The following is a 26,208-nucleotide window of genomic DNA, read 5'->3' as shown; positions in this document are numbered from 1 at the left end:
TAAGGACATCATTGGAGAGGGAGACTATTCCATTGGATGGAAAGGATGATTATAGGCCAGGATGTAGCTCACTGATAGAGTGCATGCTTAGCATGTGTGAGGCCCTGGCTTTGTTCCCCAGCACCATCAAAAAGAGTAGAAAAAAAATTTCCAAATACTTTTCTTGATACACCAAAGGCTAAAGAAGATGCAATCTGGGTGGAGTGTTCACTAATCAGCAGTAATAATTGAGCACCATTGTGTGCAGAGCTCTGTTATCTATACCATTCAAGGAATTATATACTAGAAAGAAAAACAGTGAACCTTTATATAGTGCTCCCCATGGACCAGAGAAGTTAAGTTACTTGCTCAGATGAACACAGATTGTCAATGCCAGAACTGGATTTGAGCCTGTGGGTGGTTTAACTCCACAGTCTGTGCTCTCTCACCCCTAATTGTACTATGGTACAGCATTGTCTGGGTGGCCTGGGCTATGTTAAAAAAAACCCAAACCAGATGGTAATTAATTAGCAGGAGGGGGGCCAAATCTGCCAGGTTCTGAGACCCTGCTGGGAATCTTGGCTGAGCTCCCTGATAGGATTCTGTGAGTTTTTCTTTTCTTTTTTTTTTCAATATGCAGCCACGTCTCAATTGAAACCACGACTTCCTGTGAATACCTTATGATGTTATTTGAAGAAGGCAAATAAGCATATGAATTTTTAAAAAGTTTCTTCGAGTATATTGATTTTTACGAATGGATGCAATTAGTGGTTCTCATTAGTTCCAAGAAGTATTTATCCTGGCATGCCTTGGTTCCACGTAAAGCTCCTTAATACTAAAAAAATCGGGCTGGGGATGTGGCTCAAGTGGTAGCGCGCTCGCCTGGCATGCGTGCGGCCCGGGTTCGATTCTCAGCACCACATACAAACAAAGATGTTGTTGTGCCCGCCGAAAACTAAAAAATAAAGATTAAAAAAAAAAATGTGCAGGTTCTGCTGCTTTGACTCTCTAGGACTTGAATGTGACTGATGACTTGAAACATGCGCAGGAATCCAAGGGTCGATGCTGCCAGCACAAATGGAAAAATGTATTGCTTTAATTTAAAAAACAGGCCATGTCTACTTTTTGACTCCCTTTACATTTAACCTGACAAGTCATATTTTCTGGGAGGGCGGGAAACTAGGGAGCAGGATGGTGCTTTTTTTTCATGGATAAGATCCAGGGTGCTGAGAGTGGAGCTCAGTGGTAGAGCCCTTGCCTAGCATGTTTGAGGCCCTGGGTTCCACCCCAGTACCTGGAACAAAAAAAAACAAAACAGAAATTAAAGAAAAAAAAAACAAAAGCCTCAGAAAACATTTCACAGTGTGCCTTTTGATGGTACCCTCCCAATTGTGAAGTAGGAACAAAGAACCTAGATTCTGAAGCCAGATGGTGGTTGTGGACCACACTTCCCAAACTGTAATGGCCCCTCCTCAGGATGCAGATTGGGATGGAGTGGAGGGAGGGCTGTGCTGGCAGTGGCTGAGTACAGGGAAGCTGCCTGCCATTCTAAGAAGCTCCTAGGGGGTGCTACTTTTAGTAGCAAGGATCTCTGATGTTCCAAATGCCACCCTCCACCTCAGGCTATGCGGATCACTGGAATCTCCAGGAGGGGTTTAAACAATTCCCAGGGCCACACCAGATCCATTGAATTAGAGACTCTGGGAGTAAGTCTCTTAGGTGTTTGGGAAAAAATAAAAAGCAACTGAAGTGATTTAGAAATCAAGCTGCCTGCTTTGTTTATTGGGGGAGTAATGATAGCTTTTGCGAACTTCCCAGTAGAAATCATATTAAGATGTTTAAAAACAAACTTTCTGACATTTTAGGAGCTTCTTTTTTGACCTATACTCTCTGAGAAACCTCACCAGCCACCCTCCTTGGAGGGGAATTGTGGAGTTTCTGTGATTGTGTCCAAACTAGCTTAAATCTGGGAGCGTGGAGAAAAAGTACTTAATGGTTAGCTTGCTGGCCTGCCTAGCATTAGATAATGTCTGAGAAGGCTCACGGAGCACGTCCAGAGAAGCTGGGGCCCGAATATGGAAAAGTCATGATTATGAGGTAGGAGTTGGAATGATGCTTGCGAGGAAAGTGTCATTTCAGCTCTTTCTTTGCTCCCACGTTTGGGATTTCGTTCTAGTGGTGTGTGGAGGGTCAGGATAACTGGAAAGGAGGCCCTGGGGCTGCATCTGTTGTGATGAAGCTAGGTTCCCTGTGGGGTAGTCCCTTTCACAGTAGACTTTTTTCTTTTTTTGATAGCAGAGACTCCCCTGCAATTGGCTCTTTAGGATTTCCTAAACCTCACTGTTACTCTTTTCCTGAGGTCTAGACACCAGGTGGGGCCTGATCTTCCAGGTTTGGCTTCTCCCTCCAGCTGTGGTGACCTTGTTCTAAGCCAAGTGTTTCCCATGATTGCATCTGTGCCTTTCCTTACCCCATCTCTTTACATTGTGTAAGGATGAAAAAAACACACTGAGGGAAAATACTGGCTACTCCTTCTCCCTCTCTGAGACATGGCGAGAGCCACATTGTGCTTTGTTCCTAGGAACTTCCGCCCTGGAAGGGTCCAAGCTGAGAAGCAGAAGCTGTAAGTGTGAGCAGCATGAGGAGTCTCTGCTAGGGTCCAGTTTACACATTATGGGATCTGGGAGAATGCTCTGTCCCCAGGGCAGCAAGAACAAGGACATCTGGAACCTATCTCTGGCTTTTACACCTCCCACCTCCATGACACAAGTGATGCACAGGAAAATGGGTGCCTTCCCTGAAAGAGAAAGATCAGAGGGGTCCAGTGGGCATGTCTGGAGCATCTACTATGTCTCAGTGCTCTTTTAGGTCTGGGGGGGGGACCCTGGAGGAGGGACAGCTGGAAACATACTTTTTGAATCCTGTATTATCCACTATTTTGTGGATCTGGTATGGTAAGGGTGCATAAAGGGAGGGGACCTAAGAGTCTAGGGCAGGTGAGAAGAAATTTAATCCAGTAAAGAGGATGGAACGCAAGAGCTACTACTGAGTGCATTGTGAGCAGAGGCTTGGAGGGGCAGGAGAAACTTGATGCACATCTGGAAATCAGCCTTGCCAGGGAGTAAAATGGGAAGTGGGGCAAAGCCCAGCCAGGATGTTAGAGATCTTGCAACTTCTCCCAAGGAACTGGAACTCTGGTGATAATGGACAACTACTGGAGGAAGTATTTAAGTGTGTATGTGTGTGTGTGTGGGGGGGTTGTAACATAAGATGGACATGGAGGAAAAGTTCCTCCAACATGTGACCTCTCCTGAATGAACATCTGTATCCACACTGCTTTGTTTTGTGTGTGTGTGTGTGTGTGTGTGTGTGTGTGTGTTGTTTTTTTTTTGGGGCGGGATGGGGGGGCACCAAGGATTGAACCCAGGGATGCTTAAACACTGAACCATATCTCCAGCCCCCCACTTTTTTTAAATTTTGAGACAGGGTCTTGCTAAGTTGCTTAGGGCCTCAGTAAGTTGCTGAGAGTGACTTTGAGCTTGGGATCCTCCTGCCTCAGCCTCCTGAGCTGCTGGGATTATAGGCATGTGCCACCATGTCCAGCTTCCCCACAGCTTTTTTTAAAAAAATCTTTTGGTAGTTGTAGATGGACAGAATGCCTTTGTTTTATTATTATTATTTTTTTTTATTTTTATGTGGTGTTAAGGATCAAACCCCGTGCCTCATGCATGCTAGGCAAGACCTTTGCCACTGAGCTGCAGCCCCAGCCCCCTGCCCACAGCTTTTTAAAAGCTGTTTCATGAGATCTACCATAAAATTCACCCAAAGTGTCCCATTCACTGGTTCTTAGTATAGTCACAGAGTTGTATGACCATCACGACAATCTAATTCTCAAACATTTCCATCACCCTCAAAAGGTACCTTGTACCCATTTGTAGTCACTTCCATGCCTAGCCCTAAGCAACCACTCTTCTTTATAATTTCTCCTTTTTCTTTAACATGAAGGGGAATGTTTTCCATGAGTCTGTTATTTACTTTAAGGAGTCTCTTTGCCAAATCACAGACTTTTCCTCTTGACTCCCCAGCTGTTGCTCAGCCCATCCCCGTCAGCATACTTTTGACAGCACATAACAGAAACCTGTCTGGGATGGTCTTAAACACAGGTTTGTTTTCTCACATAATTGGGAGGCTAGAGGTAGGACAGTGGGATGAGCCGTTCAGTGTGACATCAGAAACCCCCTTTCTTGTCCCTTCTCCTTCACAGCGACCTTCTGGCAGTAACTTCGCCCAAGGACTGTCTTCCCTTGGTTGTCAGATGGTTGTGGGATGACAGCCATTGGCAGTAGGACCCTTTCGTTCTTGTTCACAGCTTGTCTGGAGGAGCAGTCCTTTCCTACAGGCTAATTGGTTGAACTTAGTTCCTGTTGTCCACCCAAAACCAGTTATTAGCTTAGAATTGGTTAGGCTGCCCTTCTGGAGCTGGGAATGGGCTCCACTAAGGAATGGTGAGCACCTGTAACCAATAGTGGGTTCTGCTAGAGAAGAAGGAAGGGAGCTGGCTCTGCTGGGTAGGCAGTCCACAGTGTTCACTGAAGGTTATTGGAGCGTGTGAATCTCATTTCCCTTTATTTGGGGGCCTTTTATGTCAAACACAAGCAAGGGGATCCTCTGGCTTTGAACTTATTATCTATGGGCTGGTAGACCCCAGTCCCAGTTCATCCTGGCTGGGTGGTAGTGGGCGTGATCAGTGATCTCAGCAGTGTTAAGAGTAAAAACAGTTTTTTTTTTAAGGGGGGGGAGGGAGAGAGAGAGAGAGAGAGAATTTTTTAATATTTATTTTTTAGTTTTCGGCGGACACAACATCTTTGTTTGTATGTGGTGCTGAGGATCGAACCCGGGCCACACGCATGCCAGGCGAGCGCACTACCGCTTGAGCCACATCCCCAGCCCCCCAAAACAGTTGTATATGAGCATTTTTAAAGCCAACTCAATATAAATTTCACCAATTCGGGAGTTTCTCATAATGGTCAGATGTTACGCTGAAGTTTATCTTTGTACAGTTTAATAGTGTGGGTCTTTTGGGGGTGGTGTTATCATTGACACATGTAGGAAATAAAGTCACATTAGAAAAACTTGTTTGCTTTAGGATAGAAATATTTGAATGAAATACATTAATAGTAAATAGTGGAAAATCACTGGTGTCTAGTTATTAAGTTATTTCCTGGGGAATCTCTCTTTGGAAAAAAAAAAATTCTGCTTTGAATGTGTCAGTATTCCAGTTATGATCTGAACTTGAAATTAACAAATTTGACTTTCTTTCAAGTGTAATTCACGCTTCACAGAGCCAAATAGACATTCTGCCAGTTATTAGGGCTTTATTAAATTCTGCTTTATATGTAATAAAAAATCAAGGTAGGCCTCTGTTGCAAAGTAATTTATTTGCTCATGAGCTATATTTCAGAGTCTATTTCAGGGCGAGGTTTGTCCACATGTAAGTAATGAGCGTTTGCTGCTGCAGCTCTTAATGGTGAGAACGGATGTTGAAGAAAGCAAACACCATATGCCCTTTGTTTCCCGTGCCTGTCTCCTTCTGGAGGCCTGGGTGGAGTGTCTCAGCTGTCTCAAATAATCTCCATTTTGCTGTTACTGCAGACTCTGCGGTTCTCCAACTCTCTTCTCTCTGATGTTAATTATAACTTCTTCCTAATTAAGTGGCTCTTCCTCCTTTTTGGTCAGAAAGGTTCTACTCTCTCAAGTGCCAGAGATTGGATTAATTTTGAAAAATGAGTTTCACTTGATTTGTGACAGGCACAAGGGCAAAGGATTAAAAAAAAAAAAAAAACCCACCAGTGTGAATGTGTAGTGGGAGGGGCAGGCGGGTTGGGTACGGGACAGGATGCTTAGAATAATTCTGCTGCCAAGTGAATCAGAGAGGCTTGCAGTTCTCGGAGAGCGCAGAACTCACTTCTGCCCGGAGTTCAGACAGTGAGCCAGAAATCACCATTTCGTACTCCACAGCATGGAGGTTTCAGCAGCCAAAGCCCTGAGTGCCGCAGACTTGTCTGAGAGTGTAAGTAGGCCATACATCTGTTTTGATTATTGTTATGTCTACATCTTTTGTACCCTATTGCCTGACTCCCTTATAGGCCAGGAGGGAGGTGTGATGGGGAATTTGGTCCTAGTTCAGTTCTTCCAAGATGCTGACCGACATCATTTTACACTTCAACCCAGGTCTTAGTTTTCTTGCTTGTGGCAAAAGGGAATTTCTTTTCCCAAGCCACCCTCTGGCTTCTTTGGTCGAGTCCCTTTTGGTAGGGGCACTTCTCAAGAGTTTGAGCAGTCCGTCATATGGTTTGTTCTCTTCCTTTCTCTATCTGCTATCTGCAGCCAGATGAGTTTTCTCCCAGGGACATTGCACACAGACAGCTCTATTCAGCCAAACTTTTGGCAGGTGACCATTTCGGCAGCCAGGGATCCCTATCGGGGTTGGGAGCAGGTAACATTTCTGAGGCAGCTGGTGGATTTGAGAGTCTGGGGTGAAGCCAGGTGTGGAAGCCAACTTTCCTGTGATGGGAAGAAATAATGGGGGAGGAGGTAAGACTGAGGTGGGAGATGGGATAGGGAGTCAGCTTGGGGTCTGTCAAGAACGCTGTATTGTTGCTAGATGCCAATCAAAGTATCAGGTCAGGCTCAAATCCCTACTCAGATAGCTGTATAGCCTTGGACCACTAACAAAAATCCCTCCAAGTCTTCTTTTTCTATCTGAAAATCTCCATCACAGCCTTGCCTAAGCTGCTATATACTTGAAGAAATGAATGTGAAAGCACCTGGCACTCAAGCGCCTGACTCATCCCTACTCCTCCTTCCATGGTTCACTGTCCTGGAACCTCAACAGTGTCCTGGGTTCTGTGAGAAGCCACCCAGGGTATTCGATCCAGCTTGTTTCATGATGGCCTCTGAGGCTGCCAAGTTCTCTTGGTTGGTATCAGATTTGATCTTGGGGTCGGCCAGTTGGCCTTGCTTAAGCCCATAGCCCGAGGTTCTTCTTTTAGTTATGGCCAGATGATACTCCCACCAAATTTGAAAAGGGAGGAAAAGTTATGAGTGGGTCATGCTTATTTCTGACAGATATATTTGAGTTAAAGATGCTGAGGCCTGGGGCCCTGAATCAGGGCTCTTGAGGGAGAGTAATAATTCAGAAGAGCCATTTCCCATTCAGCATTGAGTTTCCAAGTTATGAACACCCATATTCAACTTGTGAGAGGGAGGAAAAAAAAGCAAAGATAAACATTGATGCAAACTGCTCAGCAGTTGATCTTGTTTCTGATTCAGAAGTAACATGCAGGGCGCCGTCACATCAGGTCATTTCAGTTACCCCATTTTTGAATTTAGGCAAATGCCAGATACATGGATCAAATCCCAGTTGCCTTTCCACGGGTGTGTGTGTGTGTGTGTGTGTGTGTGTGTGTGTGTGTGTTTGTGTGTGCGTGTGCGTGCGGCACACACAGGGCACTTTCTGGAACCTGCCTTGTTAATTAACTTTACTATGTGCCTTATATTCTCTAACTGTGAGTTAATTGCTAATAATAGTATTCCCTTGCCAGTCACAAGTTCTCCCATCCCTTTCCCCCACTGAATTCCTGGTATTCCATCTCATATTTAAGCTGAAGTTGTTTGCCTTTAGCTGCCATGCCTCCTCAATACTTGAGTATCAGAGAGCTCCGCCAGTGCTATTTTTCATCTTTGATTTTGGAGAAATCCTATCACCTGGACACTTGGTCTGTGTATGATAATTTAAGAGTTCCTTTTATCTTCTCCAGCAGCAAAGCAATGTATCACAGCGAGCCAACCCTCAGCAGTTCTCTGTTGCTCTTTGTTGAAATTCAAGTCCTTTCCCACAGTCAGCTGGGCTGGTATGGTTTGGCTTCTGCCTGCCTTTTCAGCCTCATCAGCGTCACCTTCCTCCTTGGACATTACCTACCACCAAAGCGACTTCCTGCCCTCTCCAGCCCTCACTCTGTCCCCTCCTGCCTTTGGGCCAGGCACTGGTACTTCTTTCTGCCAGGAATGCCCTTTTCCTTGGTGCTTGCTGTGGCTGGTTCTTTCTTTTCTGTCATGTGTTATTCTGAGCAGCCCCCCTGGGTCATCTTATCTAAAGGGACTTCCTCCATGTTATGTTTCCTTTTTCCCTTCTCATCACATCACCATACTCATTTCTTACAGAATACTCCTATCACAGCCTGTAAATATTTTGTTGACTCATGGATTGACTCTCCATCTCCCGCACTAGAAATGCCACTCTGGGAGGGTTAGGGGCCTTGTCTGTTACTCTCACTGTATCTCCAACCCCTAACTCAGTTCTAGATGCAGAGTAGATGCTCAACAAATATTTGTTGATAGTCCTTTCTTTCTAGCCAGTCCCTCCTCATTCCCAGTCTGCATCTATCACTGCTTGGACACTTTGGGAGCACTCCAGACCCCAGGACTCTGTTTCCCTGTCTTGGCAAGCTGCTGGCTGCTATCCAGTTACCCTTGAACTGTTTTAAGCATCATTTTTTTTTTTCGTTCTCAAAATGAAAACCACCTGTCTGCAAAGCGATTTGTGTAAAACAAACGCTCTATTTCTTTACTGAGGCCTTCTTCCCCTTCTGCCTTTCTTCACCTCCTGCCAAGAATAATGGGAAAAACCCTATTATCTTGGAAAGTGGTTTTCCCTGTGGTTGGAATCCAAAGTTGGATGATTTATCACCAAGCGTGCTGGGACGAAGCTTTCCCCTGCCCTGTTGGCTGCTTTCAAATGTTAGTGGTTTGTTCTCCCTGGGACTTCAACCAAGTCATGTGATGGGGGCTCAGCCTTGGCAGTGTCCTTCTCTGTATATTTTAAAAATTTCCTTTCCACTGGTAAAGAACCTAGCCCAGGGCACCATATAAATGGGGGCAGGGCTGGAGACATTGTCTCAACAGTGCTTTGTGGTGGACAGTTCACAACTTCACTGAGACCTTATGCCAATTCTGGGGAGTAGATAATGTTACTCCCACTTTAGAGATGACTGGAGGCTTATGAAGATTGGGTGACTTGCTCCCAGGTACATACATAGTTTTTTTTTTTTTTTTTCTTTTGGTACTGGGGCTTGAACTCAGGGACACTTGACCACTGAGCCACATCCCTAGCTCTATTTTATATTTTTTATTTACAAACAGGATCTCACTGAGTTGCTCAGCACCTTACTTTTGCTGAGGTTGGTGTTGAATGCCTGATCCTCCTGCCTCAGCCTCCCGAGCTGCTGGGATTACAGGTGTGCCTGGCTAGGTACATAGTTGTTTTTTTTTTTTTTTTTGCTACCAGGCATTTAACCCAGGGGCATGCAACCACTGAGCCACATACCCAGAATTTTGTAATTTTTATTTTGAGACATGGTCTTGCTAAGTTGCAAGTTGCTTAGGGTCTCACTGAGTTGCTGAGGCTGGCTTTGAACTCATGCTCCTCCTGCTTCATCCCCCACCCAGCCACTAGGATTACAGGTATGCACCACCACACTGGGCGGTCCGTAGGTTGTTATCAGTCAGGATTAGAACCCACGTCTCTATAGCGTTCAAATCAAATTTTTGTTGATGTACTGAGTTTTTCTTAGGCAGAGTTTCCTGTGGTTGCCTTCTGTGTATGTAATACCCTTTTGTATTCCCCATTCCATTAAAAAAAAAAACCTGGTCAGGACCTTCTAAAATGATTATGTGGTCTGCTGACTAGTCACATCCCAGTTTGAAAACAGTTTGTAAAACACTACCATAGGTAATGTGTAAATTATGCTTATTTTATCTAGAGGCTTAAATGGAATAATCAACTTTAAAGTTTTTTTTATGGCACTAGAACATGAATACATAAAATGCACATTAGAGTACAGCTTGTTGAAGTTTCACACATTGAGCACGTCCGTGTAGCCAGCACCAGATCAAAACACACATCACTGCTTTCAGCTTCTTGAATCAAGACAGAGGTATGGAGAATAGAACTGGAGAGTCCCTGAATTTGTTCTGAATTATGCACATACAATTTACTTGACATACTCTCTCTTTATGGAGGTTCATATTTTGTTTCTAGTGACGGGGCTTGGCTAGAATTTTAGCTCTCAAAACTACAGAAGAAATGGCATATATCTTCCTTAATGGCCATCAGAAATTAGTACAGCTGGGTGCAGTGGTACACACCTGTAATCCTAGCTACTGGGGAGGCTAGGTAGGAGGATCACAAGTTTGAGGTCAGCCCAGACAACTTTGTGAGACGCTGCCTCAAAAACAAACACAATAACAACAACAAAACTAGGGATGTAGCTCTATGGTGGAGTACTTCAGGTTCAATCCTCAGCTACCAATCTCCCCCCCCCCCCGAAAAAAAAGAGAGTCACACCCCACCCCTGATAAAAAAAAGAGAAGGAGAGAAAAAAAGAAATTGACACAAAAGGAGGGTCGACTGAGGATGTGCCTGATTTTGCTGAGGCTGGCTTTGAACCCACGATCCTTCTGTTTCAGCTTCCCAAGCCGTTGGGATTACAAACATATGCCACCGAGCCTGGCTCAAGGCTGGTTTTGAACTCGCCATCCTCTTGTCTTAGCCTGTCTTAGCCCCTCTCAACTGTGGGGCCTTGCTCTCTCCTCCTTGGTAAAATTTGAATAAGGAGGAGAGGGCAAGGCTCCACAGTTGAATGTGGAAATATTTGGGTGTGAGAATTTATGGTCCTAGTAATTGAGATCAACTTTACTATGGGCCTAAAGGGGGGGAGTTGGGGAGAAGGAGGAAAGGATTTGTGATTAGAGTCCCAAGTCCCTAGAGGTTAATGAACATCTGTATAAAATAAGAAACTCCCATCTCTCCTGATAAGTATTGACTTTTAAAGAAAATTGTCTAAGTATACTAAATTAAACTGCTTATTTCTTAGTAAAGGTATACATGCATCTCAATATAAATGCAAGCCAGATTAACTTTGCTTTCATAACGTAGGATTCTCTAAGGGGATCTTGGTGGACACATGTACATAATTCATTTTAATACAATGCACATAGAAATAAAAGCTAATACTATAATGTGTTTTTAAAGCTTGACTGATAAGTTATAAACTTTTATTAATTAGTGCCCTCTGTGAGAGTTATTATGCATAGCTAACTTTTAGTCTAGCCGAAATAGCCTTCCTGAATCAGGGACTTTGGGATAATAATAAATCCTGTGTCTTTGTGTTTGTGTTTTTGTTTTTGATCTTTGACAAAGATGCATTGAAACTGAAAACTTTGTTGGTTAGATAAGTTCTAATTCATTGTTCATATTTGTAAAAGGGACTTTTAACTGTTATATGTTCAGTATGACTTTCCTAGGTGGGTGTTTTTGACTTCTAATGCTGGCTTGAAAGTTTATGTTTAATTCTGAACAAGTCATGACTATGTTAGATGTAAGAAAAGTCTTGAAATAGCCAGGTGTGGTGGGATTCTCCTATAATCCCATTAAGTTGGAAGTCTGAAGCAGGAGGATCGCCAGGTTTGAGGCCAGCCTCATCAACTTAGCGAGACCTTGTTTCAAAATTAAAAATATAAAGGGCTAGGGATGTATCTCAGTGATAAAGTGCTTCTGGGTTCAGTCATTTGTAAACCACCCCCCTCTGTCTTAGAAATGGAACACACACTCTGAAACAAGAGGAGGAACACTGCTGTGGATAGGGAGTGGGTGTATGTGACGTACTGTTATTTTATCTGCACCCAGAGTTGTGCCTGGGCAGTAAGGATTTGCTGAATGAATGGGAGTGAGGTGGGAGAAAGAGCTATAATCATAGCTGGCATTTAATCATAGCTGGCATTTAATAAGATTGTACGGTGTGCTTTGCCTGTTTCATCTGATTTAGTCATCACAAACAAGCCTGTGGGGTAGATGCTGTTATTATCCTTTTCATTAGGGTGACTTTATGTCCTCTGTCTGGGGACAGTTCTGGTATATACCTGTAGTTTTAGCATTAACATTGGCAGTGCCTCCTTTTATTCTCAAATGTCCTGTTTCAGGTATGTTCTAGTTTGGATAAAGATGAGAAAACTGGGGCACAGAGAAGCCACGTCTCTTTCCACTGTCACCCAGATAGTAGAGGTGGGGTTCTTCCCTAGGAGTCTGATTCAGGTCTTTGCCATTCAGTCACTAAATTCTGCTGGCTCACAGTTTAGGTCAAGGAAAATGTATTTTAAAAACACACTTTATGGTTTTCAGTCTCAGTATTTAGTAAAAATTACTGCCGAGTTGGCATGTGAAGTAGGTAACGGGATTTAGGGCAGTGGGAATATGCTAGACAAAGATCCATTGAAACTGTGAAAGTGTTTTCATTGGTAAGGCTGGACATTTCAGATCCTGGGATAATAATGCCATTTACACGTGCATGGTACTTTATTGTTTATAAAAACATTTTCTCCTTTATTATTGAGTGCAAGTTTCTTGTGTACTCTGGGTGGTGAGTAGTGGGATTCCCAATTTACAGAGGAGGATGGGAGATCAGCTGCCTGGCATGGTCATCTTCCTGAGGTTGTTCAGCTAGAAGAGGGGCAGAACCAAATTCAACTCTGGTATTTTGCCTCCCTGGTCAGTAGTGCATTGCCTCTCTGCCAGAGGAGCATCTTTGTCAGATGTTCTTAACCATTGGAGGGTGCTGTTCCTGGAAGACTAATGAGTCACCTGAAGCAGCGTTTCTCAGTCTGAGCATCTTTGTGTGTCATAGAGATTGACCCGTGCTACTCTCTACCCACTAGATGCAGTAGCATAGATTGTGACAACGAAAAGCCTCCCATTAGAAACCATCGACCTAACATGATAGCTGCATTAAAAAGAGGGAAAGACAACTTGAAAATGTTCGACTTGTCATCGTCCCCTTCTCCAGTTTCTAAAACATTAGAAAAGAAAGCCATTAAAAGACCAGCAAAGGTGCAGAAGAGAGAGAGAGCAAGCAACATGTTTCATGTTGAATTATCTTCTATGAAAGAGCATTGGGTCTGCTGAGGAAGGAGAAGATAACCAATGATTTTTAAAGTTAAAAAAAAAATCACACAGTTAAAAATGTTTTTATAGAAAAGTTAGAGATCAGCCAAAATATACACATACAAAATCTCCTGTGGAGATTTTATACTACTCTCCAGAGATAACCACAGTTCACATTTTGTTGTATCTTCTTCTAACCTTTTCTAGCATTTATGTATAAATATATACTCATTTATAGCATTTCCCAAATAGGCCCAGGTCAAAAAAGCTATTACCTTCAGCCTTTTGTAGCTTAAATATGCCACAAATATCTTTCTTTATCTATAATATGCAACAACAAACTTCTTAATAGCTACATGATATCATGTTATATGGCTACTATAAAATTTATTCATTCATTTTTCTGTTGTGTACATTTGGTTTCTTTCCAATTTTGTTGTTGTTATTACATGCTAAACTATGAGTGTCCATGTATGTACTTAAGCCCTTCACAGCTAATGTTTTCCTTATAAAAGTTACAATCACTGTAACTGTTAGCATTCACAGAACAAGATACCTAATTCATAATGTTCTGGATTGTATTTTGATTATATTATATACCTTGTCCCAAAGAGTTATAAGAAATGCATTATAAAAATTTGTTTATGTCTAGGCATACAGAATGAAGTCTGGAAAGTTTCTTGTTTTTTTTCCTGATTAAACAATGACTAATAATAAACCATTTAAGTTTCATGCCTTGTTCACAAAGCCCTCTTAACTGCATTGTGCTACTTCCTGAATGGTAATCAGTCTGATGAAGATTGTTGAGCCTCACTTAAAGACTATGTACATTGCCAAGAGAAATTTAAGACTGTATTCTCATTGCTCATGGATTTTTCTTATATGCATTTTATTTTTTTTTTTTTTTTAGAGAGAGAGAGAGAGAGAGAATTTTAATATTTATTTTTCAGTTTTCGGCGGACACAACATCTTTGTTTGTATGTGGTGCTGAGGATCGAACCCGGGCCGCACACATGCCAGGCGAACGCGCTACTGCTTGAGCCACATCCCCAGCCCTCTTATATGCATTTTAAATAAAAAATTACAAGCTCATAGTAAAACATTCAAATGGTACATAAGAGGTTAAATTCTGGAAAGTATCACCCCTTGATTTTCTTTTCCCCTAGAATTTTCCTGTGTATATACAAAAACTAAAATATAAAGCATGTGAGATGGGCATGGTGGTGTGTGTAATACCAGAAGCTTGGGAGGCTGACTCAGGAGGATCACAAGTTCAAAGCCAGCCTTAGCAATTTATCGAGGCCCTAAACAACTTAGAGAGACCCTGTCTAAAAATACAAAAAGAAAAAGGGCTGGGGATGTGGCTCAGTGGTTAAGCTCCCCTGGGTTTAGTCCCTGGTACATCCCCCTCAAATGTTTTTAAAAACCACAAATTGGGAAATAATATGCAATGTATGAGTCATCTAACCAGCTTTTTTCATTTAATGTATCTTTCTGCTCCACCACATTATTCTGTTTAATTGGTGCCCTATTTGGAGTTGTTTTAAGCTTTTCTCTTTCAATATATCATCTTCTTTATTGTGAGTTTCTCTACAGGATAAATGCCTACCAGTGGAATTGTTTTATTAAGTCTGTCCTTACAATTTTGATCAATATTGCTAAATTGCCTTTCCACCAACAATATATAGCTTGACATGTTTCCATTAGGCATTTTTTCCTCTCTGACATGAACTTGATTAATAAATTAGCAACACAAAGGTAGAACCTCATCTACCGTAATTGTTTAGTAGTAGACCATGTTCTCCCTAGTGACCATGTAGGGCTTTTTTTTTTTTTTTTTTTGTACTGTAGATTGAATCCAGGGGACCTTTACCACTGAGCCACATTCCTAGCCCTTTGTATTTTTTATTTTTAAATTTTGACACAGGGTCTTCCTAAATTGCCCAGACTGGCCTTGAACTTGATATCCTTCTGCCTCAACCTCCCTGGTTACAGGGATTACAGGCATGTACCAATGTGCCTGGTTAGGGATTGGTTTTCATGATTGAGTATGCTGGGGGTGTGTACTGGTCTGGGATTGGTCTGAGATGGGCTTTTATGTTCATCCATGGTGTAAGAAGTACATGTGTAAAGTGGGGGAGACAATTGTCACATAGGCAACTTTCTAGTAATTTGACATGTCTCAATTAGAATTGAGGTGGTTAGAAATAGACCCTCATTGCTAAAAGAGGTTGGAATATTTACTTTTTAATAGGTCTTTGAAATAGAAAAATATGTCAGTTAGCATTTTAGTATGTATGTGTTAATCAGCTTTTCCTCACTGTGACCAAAAGTACCTGACTAGAACAGCTTAGAGGAGAAGTTTATTTTGGTCTCATGTTTTCAGAGGTTCAGTCCATAGTTGGCCAGCTCCATCGCTCTGGGCCTGAGGTAAGATAGAACATTGTAGTGAAAGGATATGGTGGAGGAAAGCTGTTCAGCTCATGACAGACAGGAAGCAGAGAGAGTAGGAAGAACCAGGGACAAAATATATAATCCCTAAGGCATGCCCCCAGTGACCCACTTCTTTTAGCCATGCCCCACCTGCCTACAGTTACTACCCAGTAATACATTTAAATTATTAATTCATCAAATGGATTAATCTACTGATTAGATCACAGCTCTCATAATCTAATCATTTACCTCCTGCATTAACATGGGAGTTTTTAGGGAGACACCTTCTATCTGAACCATAACAATGTAAATATAATCCAATAAATGTGCATGTAGCATGGTATAAAAAGGTTATATCCATTTTTACCCTTATTATCTTTTCCATGAAAGCTTTTCTGATGTTTCTCCATTCTCCAGCTTCTCATACTCCGTGTCCACATTTTTCATACTGTCCTTTCCTAAAGAAAGTAATTGTTACAGCTTGTGTTGTATTTGGGATCTTTTATTGTTTTTATTTTTGACCAGGTTTGCCTTTATAATTAAAATTTATCCAACACTTTGTTTCTAGTCTTCATTACCTTAGCACATAAGATTTGACATATATTTGGGGTATTTGTTCTACAATTCTCCGTATTTTGTGGGGTTCCTATGCTTGAAAAGGAGGACTTAACAGGACATCTCATCCTCATTCCACAGAATGGTACTCATAAAGGTCTCTGTCACCTCACTGTTCAGAGCATTGCTTTCCTGCCCAGTGAAGGACAGAGCAGGGTGCCACCTTTTATTTATTTGGTATTTGAAATGGTGGAGGATGGCAGACATTTGAAGAAGGTCCCTTGACCACCAGTGGGCACAGCAGCTGCCAGAGCCCCTGCTAATAACTGTGTGAAGGTCCTGTGTTTTCTGAGAAGTCAGGGGCTTTGTGATGGACAGTGCAGATGTTTGCTGCCCTCTTGGCCAGGAGTTTTTGAGTGAGTTTGTGGTGAGTCACCTTGAGACTAAGATCCAGAGAGCAAAGCAGATCTCTGGGAACCTCTCATATGTTAGTGAACCTGAAATTGGGCCAACTCTTGGGCACTCCCTTTTCTAGTGCTCTAGCTAATGCTAGGGGAGGGTTTAGGGACCCTGCCCCAGCTGGTAGAAGCTCAAAGCTGTTTAGATTTGGCCTCAGGCTTGGTTCCTTCCTTTCTCTTCTTGCTAGCTCTCAGAGGGTTTTATCTGTGGGCCTGCTTAACATCTTCCTGGCTTAGGATCTCAAGAGAAAGTCTTTGAAAAGAAATAAAGCAAACACTTATTTTTCTTATTGTTCAAGTAATGAATTTTCTTTTGTAGTAAATGCAGAGGACTTTTTATTTATTTTTTATTTTATTTTTTTAAAGAGAGAGAGAGAGGGACAGAGAGAGAATTTTAATATTTATTTATTTTTTCTTAGTTCTCGGCGGACACTACATCTTTGTTTGTATGTGGTGTTGAGGATTGAACCCGGGCTGCACGCATGCCAGGCGAGCGCGCTACTGCTTGAGCCACATCCCCAGCCCTGCAGAGGACTTTTTAGAGTCAGGAAGTATGCTCCAAGGAAAATAGCCTTTGGAGTTAAATCATTCTGGAGTGGTGTGTGGGCTCTGGCTTTTTCCTTAAAGGGCTGTTTTAGGCCAAATTGTGTCCTAAATTCATGCATTGAAGTCCTGGCCCCTAGTACCTCAGAATGTGACTATATTTGAAGGTAGATTTTTAAAGAGGTGATAAGTTAAAATGAGCTATTAGGGTGGACCTGATCCAATATGATTGGTGTTCTTATAAGAAGAGATGAAGATCAGGACATAAAGGAGGACACAAGAGGCATGCACACACAAGGTTGACCATGTGAGGGCACACAAAGTTGACCATGTGAGGGCACAGTGAGCCAGGCAACTATTTGCAAGCCAAAGAGAGAGGCTTTAGGAGAAACTAGATATACTAATATCTTGGACTGGGACTTCCAGCCTCTAAAACTATAGGATGGTGAGTTTCTGTTATTTAACACCACCCCCACCCCACCCTGCAATCTATGGCATTTTGTTATGGCAGTTTGAGTGGACATATATGGGGGTGGGAGGGCCTTTTAGCATATCATCTCCTCTAATTTTGCTCCCTAAAGAGGACAGCAACAGACTGGCATGTTGGCTTTGTACCTATAATCCCAGCTACTCAGGAGGCTGAGGCAGGAGGATTGTAAATTCAAGGAGAGCCTGGACAACTTAGACCCTGTCTCAAAAGAAGGCTGGGATGTAGCTTTGTGGTAGAGTATCCCTGGGTTCAATCTCCAATATGACAAAAGTGATGTCAATATCTACTTTTTAGAATTAATATAAAAAGTGGAGGGGCTGGGGATGTGGCTCAAGCGGTAGCGCGCTCGCCTGGCATGCGTGCGGCCCGGGTTCGATCCTCAGCACCACATACAAACAAAGATGTTGTGTCCGCCGAGAACTAAAAAATAAATATTAAAAAAAAAAAAAGTGGACATAGTGGGCTGGGGTTGTGGCTCAGCGGTAGACTGCTCACCTAGCACATGTGAGGCCCTGGGTTTGATCCTCAGCACCACATAAAAATGAATGAAGTAAAGGTATTGTGTGTAACTACAACTAAAAAATAAATATTTTTAAAAAAGAATATAAAAATGGACATAGTAGCTGGGCACGGTGGCACATGCTTGTAATTCCAGTTACTCAAGAGGCTGAGGCAGGAGGACCGCAAGTTCAATTTTTTTTTTTTTTTTTTTTTTTTTTTTTGGTGGTGCTGGAGATTGAACCCAGGGCTTGTGCACGGGAGGCAAGCACTCTACCAATTGAGCTATATCCTTAGCCCCAGGATCACAAGTTCAAAGCCAGCCTCATCAGTGGCGAGGTGCTCAACTCAGCGAGACCCTGTCTCTAAACACAATAAAATATGGCTGGGGATGTGGCTCAGTGGTTGAGTGCTTCTGAGTTCAATCCCCAGTACCTAAAAATAAAAAATAAAAAAAAATTTAAAAAGTGGACATAATGTCCAGCCGATAACACATAGTACTGGTGGTCGTAATCATAATCACTTAATAACATCATGATATCATAATGTAATCACCCTTCATCTCTCTCACACAGGTTATTTGGCTCCAGTGTTTTTTTGTTGTTGTTGTTGTTTTGTTTTGTTTTTGGCAGGGGGAGGGTACCAGGGATTGAACTCAGGGGCACTCACCCACTGAGTCACATTCCCAGCCCTATTTTTGTAATTTGTAATTTGTAATCCTCCTGTCTCAGCCTCCGGAGCCACTGGGATTACAGGTGTGCGCCACCGCACCTAGTTTCTAATGTGTGGGTTTTTTTTTTTTTAACTCTCTTAGTTGTAGATGGACCCAATACCTTTATTTTATTTATTTATTTTTATGTGATGCTGAGGATCTGACCCAGGGCCTCATAGGTGTTAGGCAAGTACTCTACCGCTAAGCTACAACTCCAGCCCTCTAGCATGTTTTGAGGGATATTTCTCCTCTATTTTCTTTTAAGTGTAAACAGGGTTGCAAAGAACTCGTGAGTTTAGCAAGTGGTGGAATATTTTATTTTGAGTAACCTTTTTCATTCTCTTCATCTGTTAACCTACTAAGGTTCCAGATAAATTTTTATTTAGGACAAAGATTCAGCTGGATTGAAAGTGGCTTGTGGTGTGGTGTGAATACCCAATACACTTAATATTCATTGTATTAGTCTACTCATGTTGATGTAACATATACTACAGACTAGTGGCTTAACCAGTAGAAATTTATTCTCATGGCTTTGTTGTCTGAAAGTGCAAGATCAAGATGTGAACAAGATTGTTTTTCTTCTGAGAGCTATAAGGAAGAATCTGTTAAATGTCTATCCTTAACTTCTGGCAGTTTTCTGGCATTCTTTGGCTTGTAGGTGCATCGACCTGAACTCTGTCTTATCTTCATGTGGTTTTTCTCCCCATGTGTGTTTTTTTAAATCCAAATTTCCCCTTCTTATAAAGATACCAGTCATATTAGATTAGGGCCCACCCAAATGACCTCATCCTAACTTGATTGTCTATAATGACCCTATTTCCAAATAAGGTCATATTCATAGGTACTGGAGATCAGGACTTGAAAATCTTTTCAGGAATACACTTCAATCCTCATTAGTAATTATATTGGAACCTGTTTTGCTATCTGCGTACCTCTGCCTGTGGCTAGAAGCTCCCTCTACCTGGTTTGCCACTCTTGTTTATCATTTAGGTTTCAGTTTAGGAGTCACCTTTTTGGGCATGGTGGTGCTTGCCTCTAATCCCAGTGACCTGGGAGGCTGAGGCAGGAGGATTGCAAGTTCAAAGCCAGTCTCAGCAATTTAGCAAACACCCTAAGCAACTTAGGGAAACCCTGTCTCTTAAAAAATATATTAAAAAGGGCTAGGGATGTGGCTCAGTGGTTGAACGCTCCTGGGTTCAATACCCAGTCCAAAAAAAAAGTCACCTTCTCAAGAGGCCTTCCTTGGCCTCCCTCAATATAGATTGATTGAATGAATGAAATAGATTGCAGCGTAAAATTAAAATGTGATTGAAAATTGTGCTCTGCATAAGTGTGAGAGAGCTTCTCTCTATCCCACATCAATGTTACTTGTAACTTTCTTGTATATGTTGGCTGTGTCTCCACCACAGATGCTATTTAAATATCATTTTGTGCCTGTGAATTGAGATGTCGGGCACCTTCCGAATGTCATGATGTTTCCTGTTCTGTGTGTAGAGCATGCCAAGAGGATTCAATTTGTTGGATTTGGATTTTTTTTTGCAATGAATCACAATTTGATTATGATTTTATGATAATTCCCAGAGCAAAACTGGCTAGAACCTTTTCTGAAGGACATCTAGGTCTAGAAAACTTGTGATTCGTGAATAAAGGTGGTGTTTTCTAATGCTAGTTAGTTAGTGTTTATTGAGTCCGTTCTTGCTAAAACTTCTAGGTGTTGTGCAGAATACAGAAGGTAGTAGGCAACAGTTCTGGCCTCCAGGATGACACAGTTCATGTCAGATATATGAAAAATATGGGTTGTAAATACATGCAAAGTTGTATGAAAAGGTGTAGTATAGAAGTGAAGAGGAAGGAGTGCTTGCTGTGGGCCAGAACAATCAAAGGCTTTGTTGAAGAGCTTAGCATATTTGGAGGCTGGGCCTTGAGGGAAGAGAGGAAAATACTACTCCAAGGTGATAATAACATGGTATCATTAAAGCTGTTTAATAGTCACCGTATATTGTGTGCTACCTCATTTTTATAAAGTCAATTTTCTTCACGAGGTAGGTATGATATGATAATAACATGGTATCATTAAAGCTGTTTAATAGTCACCGTATATTGTGTGCTACCTCATTTTTATAAAGTCAATTTTCTTCACGAGGTAGGTATGATATGATTTGTAATAGGAAAATATTGGGAATATCCTGCATGCCCCATATAAATTATAGTACATCTATACAATGGAATCCTCTATAGCCAGAAAAAAGAATGGGAACACTTTTTACCAATATGGAAAGATCTCCCAAATATATTAAGTGAGAAAAGCAAGGTGCATGGATGTAAATGATATACTAATGTATATGATTTGCTTAAAAAAACTAAAAGATGCCCAAGAAACGAATAACCTAGGGGTGGTAGTGGTAATTTCCTGGGAGTGGTTAAACTAAGAGAATGAGAGCTGGCCGTGTGTGTGTGTGTGTGTGTGTGTGTGTGTGTGTGTGTGTGAATTTAAAGACATAAATATATCCTAGTCAGAAAGTTAAAAAGAAAGGGATGATGGCCAATAATGACAGTAGTATTTTTTTTTTTTAGTTCATTTCTTTTTTTTTTTAATTTTTTTTTATTGATTATTTAAAGCATTACATAGTTCATGATATATCATCTTTCATACATTTGACTCAAATTGTGTTTTGAACTCCCATTTTCACCCCAAATGATGACAGTAGTATTTGGTCACACTGTTGCTACTGTTAAATTGACTTAAGCATCTCAGATGCTCTGCCTTGCTGGGACACAACAAAGATAACCAGGTACACTTGGAAATAAGCTCTTGCATTTGCCCCCAAAATGAAATTTCCGTGATCAGTTTTCTACTTTGATTATCACTAGAAATATTTCAAATATACACTAAATAGAGAAACTAGTCAAACAAGCTGGGTACGGTGCATGCCTGTAATCCCAGCAGCTCAGGAGGCTGAGACAGGAGGATTGCAAGTTCAAAGCCAGCTTCAGCAACTTAGTGAGGAGCTAAGCAACTCAGTGAGACCCTGTCTCTAAATAAAATACAAAATAGGGCTGGGGATGTGGCTCAGTGGTCAAGTGTCCCTGAGTTCAATCTCCAGTGTCCGCCCCCCCCCCCCCCGAAAATAGAGAAACTAGTCAAACAAACCCCTTCAGATCTATCACCCAGTTTTCAGTGATTATTTTTTCTCATTGATTCTCCTTCCTCCTTATTGTTCCCCTCTACCCTGACCTCAATTATTTGGAAGGCAATGCCTTTCTGAGTGTGTTACAGGTTGAGCCTCCCTAAATCTGAAATCTGATATCCAAAATGCTTCAAAATCTGAAACTCTTTGAACAACAGCATAAGGCCACAAGTGGAAAATTCCATTGACCTCATGTGATAGGTCACATTCAAAATGCAGGCACACTAAAAATATTGTACAAAGTTATTTTCAGGCTATGGGTATAGGGTATATGTGAAACAAATGAATTTGTGTTTAGACTTGGGTCTCATCCCCAAGAAATCTCATGATGTATCTGCTAATACATCAAAATCCAAAAAGAAAAGAAAACTTGAAATTGGAAGCAGTTCTACTCAGGTCATCTTTAGATCATTTCTGTGGCCTCCTAGGTCCCACCATAGCCCCAGACACTTAAGCAGATTGGATGTTTGAGGTGATAAAAGCTTTCTTTAATGGAATTTGGCTGGTTGTCTGAAGCTCATTTGACTTAAGTTTTAAAATTGTGGTAAAATACACAAAACATAATTTTTACATTTTAACCATTTTTAAGTATACAGTTCATTGTCATGACTCTGATCTCTAGAACTTTTTCATCCTGCAAAACTGAAACTCTGTACTCATTAAACAACTCCCCTTCCTTCTAACCCCTGGTAACTACCTTCTCACTTTCAATCTATGAGTTTGACTAATCTTGGTACCTCATGTAACTGGAACCATGTAGTATTTGTCCTTCCATGAGTTGCTTATTTCACCTATCATAATGTCCTTTGGGTTCATCCATGTTGTGGCATGTGACAGAATTTTCTTTTCAAGACTGAATAATATTCTGTTGTATGGAGACCACATCTTGTTGTTTATCCTTTCACCAGTTGATGGACACTTGGGTCAAGTTTACTTTTTGTTCCCTTTCAGAATACAGAGTTTTATGGGTCAAAATCATTCCATGTCATAACACATCAGAATGCATTAGCATGCTGTGATCCTCCAGTTAAGAGAATAATTCTGAACAGTTTGAGACTTTTTATACCAAATGCTTTGACTTGCAAAGACCAGCAAACCTTTCTTTCTGCCTTTTTGTGATCTAGGACACCTTTTTCTCTCAAAGCTCTTATATTGAATTTTGCTTTTCACTAGACTAGATTATAAATTTATAGAGACTGGGGCAGGGGGTGGGTTGGTGTCTTCCCTTGTGCAGATCTGACATTGTGTTGAGTGCTGGATGGGTTAATACTTGTTATAGAAGCAATGTTACTTTGGGCAAAGCATACAACCATATCTATGTAATTAGGGAGTTGAACCAGATGACTTCTAAGGTCCTCTGTGGTTCTAGTATTAAAACTGATGATGAAAATTCAGACTTTCTGGAGGATTAAAGAATAGAGGGGTAGGGAGAAGTTTTTGGATAGACATCTTTTTTTTTTTTTTTTTACCCCTCTGGTACTGGGGATCAAACTCAGGTCCTCACTGATTTTCCCAGCCCTGGATAGACATCTTTACAGTGCCCCTTAGATTAAACCACAGAGGTGGTCACCCCCAAATAGAACTATATAGAATATAGAATATAGTATTTTTGAAAATAACATTTTGTATTTGGGGCTTTCTCTTTGCACAGTGGTAACATTCTTTGCATTGCAGGAAAGCCACCATTTAAAAAGTTATTTTAAGTTTAGCTTGTGTACCACATTTCCTAGATACACATGGATAGAAAACAAACCTCCTCTTGACTGCGTCATCTTTACAAATAATCTCATAGGAAATCTCAGTGATAATCTTACCATGACAAGAAGTCAGAGCAATAAGTAACTGAGAAAAATGAAGATTCTGGAATCAGATAAAAATGCTGGTAAGGAAATGTGGAGGGAGATGTGATCTGAGTATTGACTCTTGTTGATTTACTGAACTTTGTGCCAGTTTGTGCATTTTTATTTTAAGCTTGGTTCCCAAAAGTCTCTTGTTAGCAACCAGATGGTTGTCAAATAATTGATATGGGTTCATTTTAAAACCATTTGGGGAACATAGTGGCCTGGATTTTCCAGTAGAAGGATTTAGTAATTCTGCTGGTCTTTGAATGCCAACAGGGCTTTTTTGGAAATTGAGTTCTCTAATGTCTTGGAAGTATCCTCTGGAAATTGGAAACAGTGAATTGATCGCATGATGTACTTGGAATAGAAAGTTAAAGCTATGGATACAGTTTATTTCAGCTACGATTGTCCAGCCTTAGAAGTAGTTAAATTGGATGAGTTTTTGTTGTTGTTGTTATTGTTTTTAGTGTGCCAAGTTCTCTCTCTTCTTTCTTTCATGTTGGAGATTTAGCCCAGGGATGCTTTACCATTAAACCGCATCTCCAGCCCCCTGCCCTTTTCTGGGTACTAGGGATTGAACTCAGGGGCACTCGACCACTGAGCCACATCTCCAGCCCTATTTTGTATTTTATTTAGAGATGGGGTCTCACTGAGTTGCTTAGCACCTCACTTTTTCTGAGACTGGCTTTGAACTCACAATTCTCCTCCAGAACCACTGGGGTTACAGGCATGTGCCACCACGCCTGGCCATCTCCAGCCCCTTTTATTTATTTATTTATTTATTTATTTATTTATTTATTTATTTATTTATTTGAGACAGGGTCTCTCTAAAGAGTTGCTTAGGGCCTCTTTAAATTGCTGAGGCCGGCCTCAAACTTTTGATCCCTCTGCTGCAGCCTCCCAAACCACTGGGCTTATAGGCATGCACCCCCACTCCTGGTTTTTCATTTGTTTTCTGAGGTGAGTTAATGAATATCCGTAGACATTTTAAATGTACTGATCTAATTTTATCTTCCAGTTTCAGAGAGTCATTCAAAGTCCTAGCTCCTACACTATAGTCTTACTAAGTGCTTTTCAAAGGAAAAAGTTCTTTTTAATTAAAAAGTGGGGTTCACAATGCAAGAAAGGCATGTGAGATGCCTCCAGGGTTAGTGAGCTACAGTGGTCTGTTTTGATCTGCAACCATTGGAAGGTGCTAGTAACCAGCACTTTGTATTGCTGAAAACAATTAAAAATAGAGTTCAGATCTGTCTGAAAGAGCTTCAGGTGGTAATGATGCCCCTTGACATGGTGACCCATCATACTGATGACAAGGAGCAGCTGTGCTTCAGAGAGGTCTTCTTTTAGTTGCCCTTTTCATTTGTTGATATTCCCTCAGAGTATCTATAGATCTTTCCAGAATGATTCTGTCTTGAAAAACATTCCATGGCCTTCCTCCTTTCCTCCCTCCTTCCTTCTCTCTCTCTCTCTCTCTCTCTCTCTCTCTCTCTCTCTCTCTCTCTCTCGCTTTTCTTGATCTTATGGGGTGAAGTGATACTCCCACCTTAACCTCCCAGGTAGCTGAAACTATAAGCACATTCCACCATGCTTGGAGGGCTGTTTTGATGTGTATATATATATATACAGCTTTCCTATACTCTTTTCCACTCCTGCTATCACAGCTAGCCTGACCCTGGCTGTCTTGGGGAGTGACCTGGGAGTTGAGTGGAGCAGCTGGTGGAACTAGTCCTGGAGTTCTCATTGGTGAGTGGATTAGTTTTCTGTGGCCTCCACAACAAATTACCACAAACTATGTGGCTAAAAACAACAGAGATTTATTCTCTCACAGGGCTGGAGGCTAGAAGTTCAAAACCAAGGTGCCTTCTGATCATTCTAGGGAGACACTGTTGCTGGCCTCTTCCACCTTCTTCAGGTTCTTGGCTTTCCTGGCTCCCTTGGCTTGTGGCCACATTATTCCAACTGTGCCTTCCATCTTCACATCCCCTTCTCCTATGTCTGTCTTTTTGATATCTCATATGAGGACACTTGTCATTAGATTTAGGGACCACCCAGATAATTCAGAATGCTCTCTTCATCTTGAGATCCTTGACTTAACTATATCTGCAGAGATCCTTTCTCTACCTAAGATACCTTTCACTGGTTCTGGGTGTTTCCATGTTTATTTTGGGGGTTTCCAGTCAGTCTACTACTGTGGGGTGCCAAGGTGGGGTGGGGCCTTGAAAAGGAAGCAGAGGGAAATAAATCCTTCATTGGTAACACTTTTTTTTAGGTTATATATATTTTTTTCTTTTTCTTTTTTATGGTGCTGGGGATTGAACCCAGGGCCTTGTGCATGGGAGGCAAGCTCTCTACCAACTGAGCTATATCCCCAGCCCATTTAAGTTATTGTAATTTTAAAAAATCTTTATTTATTTATTTTTATGTGGTGCTGAGGATCAAATCCAGGGCCTTGTACATGCTAGGCAAGCGCTTTTCCGCTGAGCCACAACCCCAGCCCAAGTTATTGTATTTTTA

The 26,208-nt window shown here is 41.5% G+C and overlaps 1 protein-coding gene across 5 annotated transcripts in view; it reads left to right on the top strand.

Annotated features, from left to right (window-relative positions):
- The window catches only part of SH3KBP1 (SH3 domain containing kinase binding protein 1), a 334,352-nt gene that overhangs the window by 75,598 nt on the left and 232,546 nt on the right, over positions 1 to 26,208 (top strand). Inside the window, exon 1 of one of the 5 annotated variants that reach the window (XM_081277302.1) lies at positions 5,984 to 6,049. The exons of the other annotated variants lie outside the window; for them this stretch is intronic. Within the exon in view, the coding sequence (XP_081133428.1) occupies positions 5,999 to 6,049 (51 nt within the window). The 5' untranslated portion in view covers positions 5,984 to 5,998. Of the gene's footprint in view, positions 1 to 5,983; positions 6,050 to 26,208 lie in introns of those variants that run through there. 5 annotated transcript variants of the gene reach the window in all.

This window comes from Spermophilus citellus (genome assembly GCF_964194105.1).
Source record: "Spermophilus citellus genome assembly, chromosome: X".
Taxonomy (NCBI): Eukaryota; Metazoa; Chordata; class Mammalia; order Rodentia; family Sciuridae; genus Spermophilus; species Spermophilus citellus.
The sequence above is the reverse complement of the archived record's forward strand: the minus strand, read 5'-3'. Positions and strand labels throughout refer to the sequence as shown.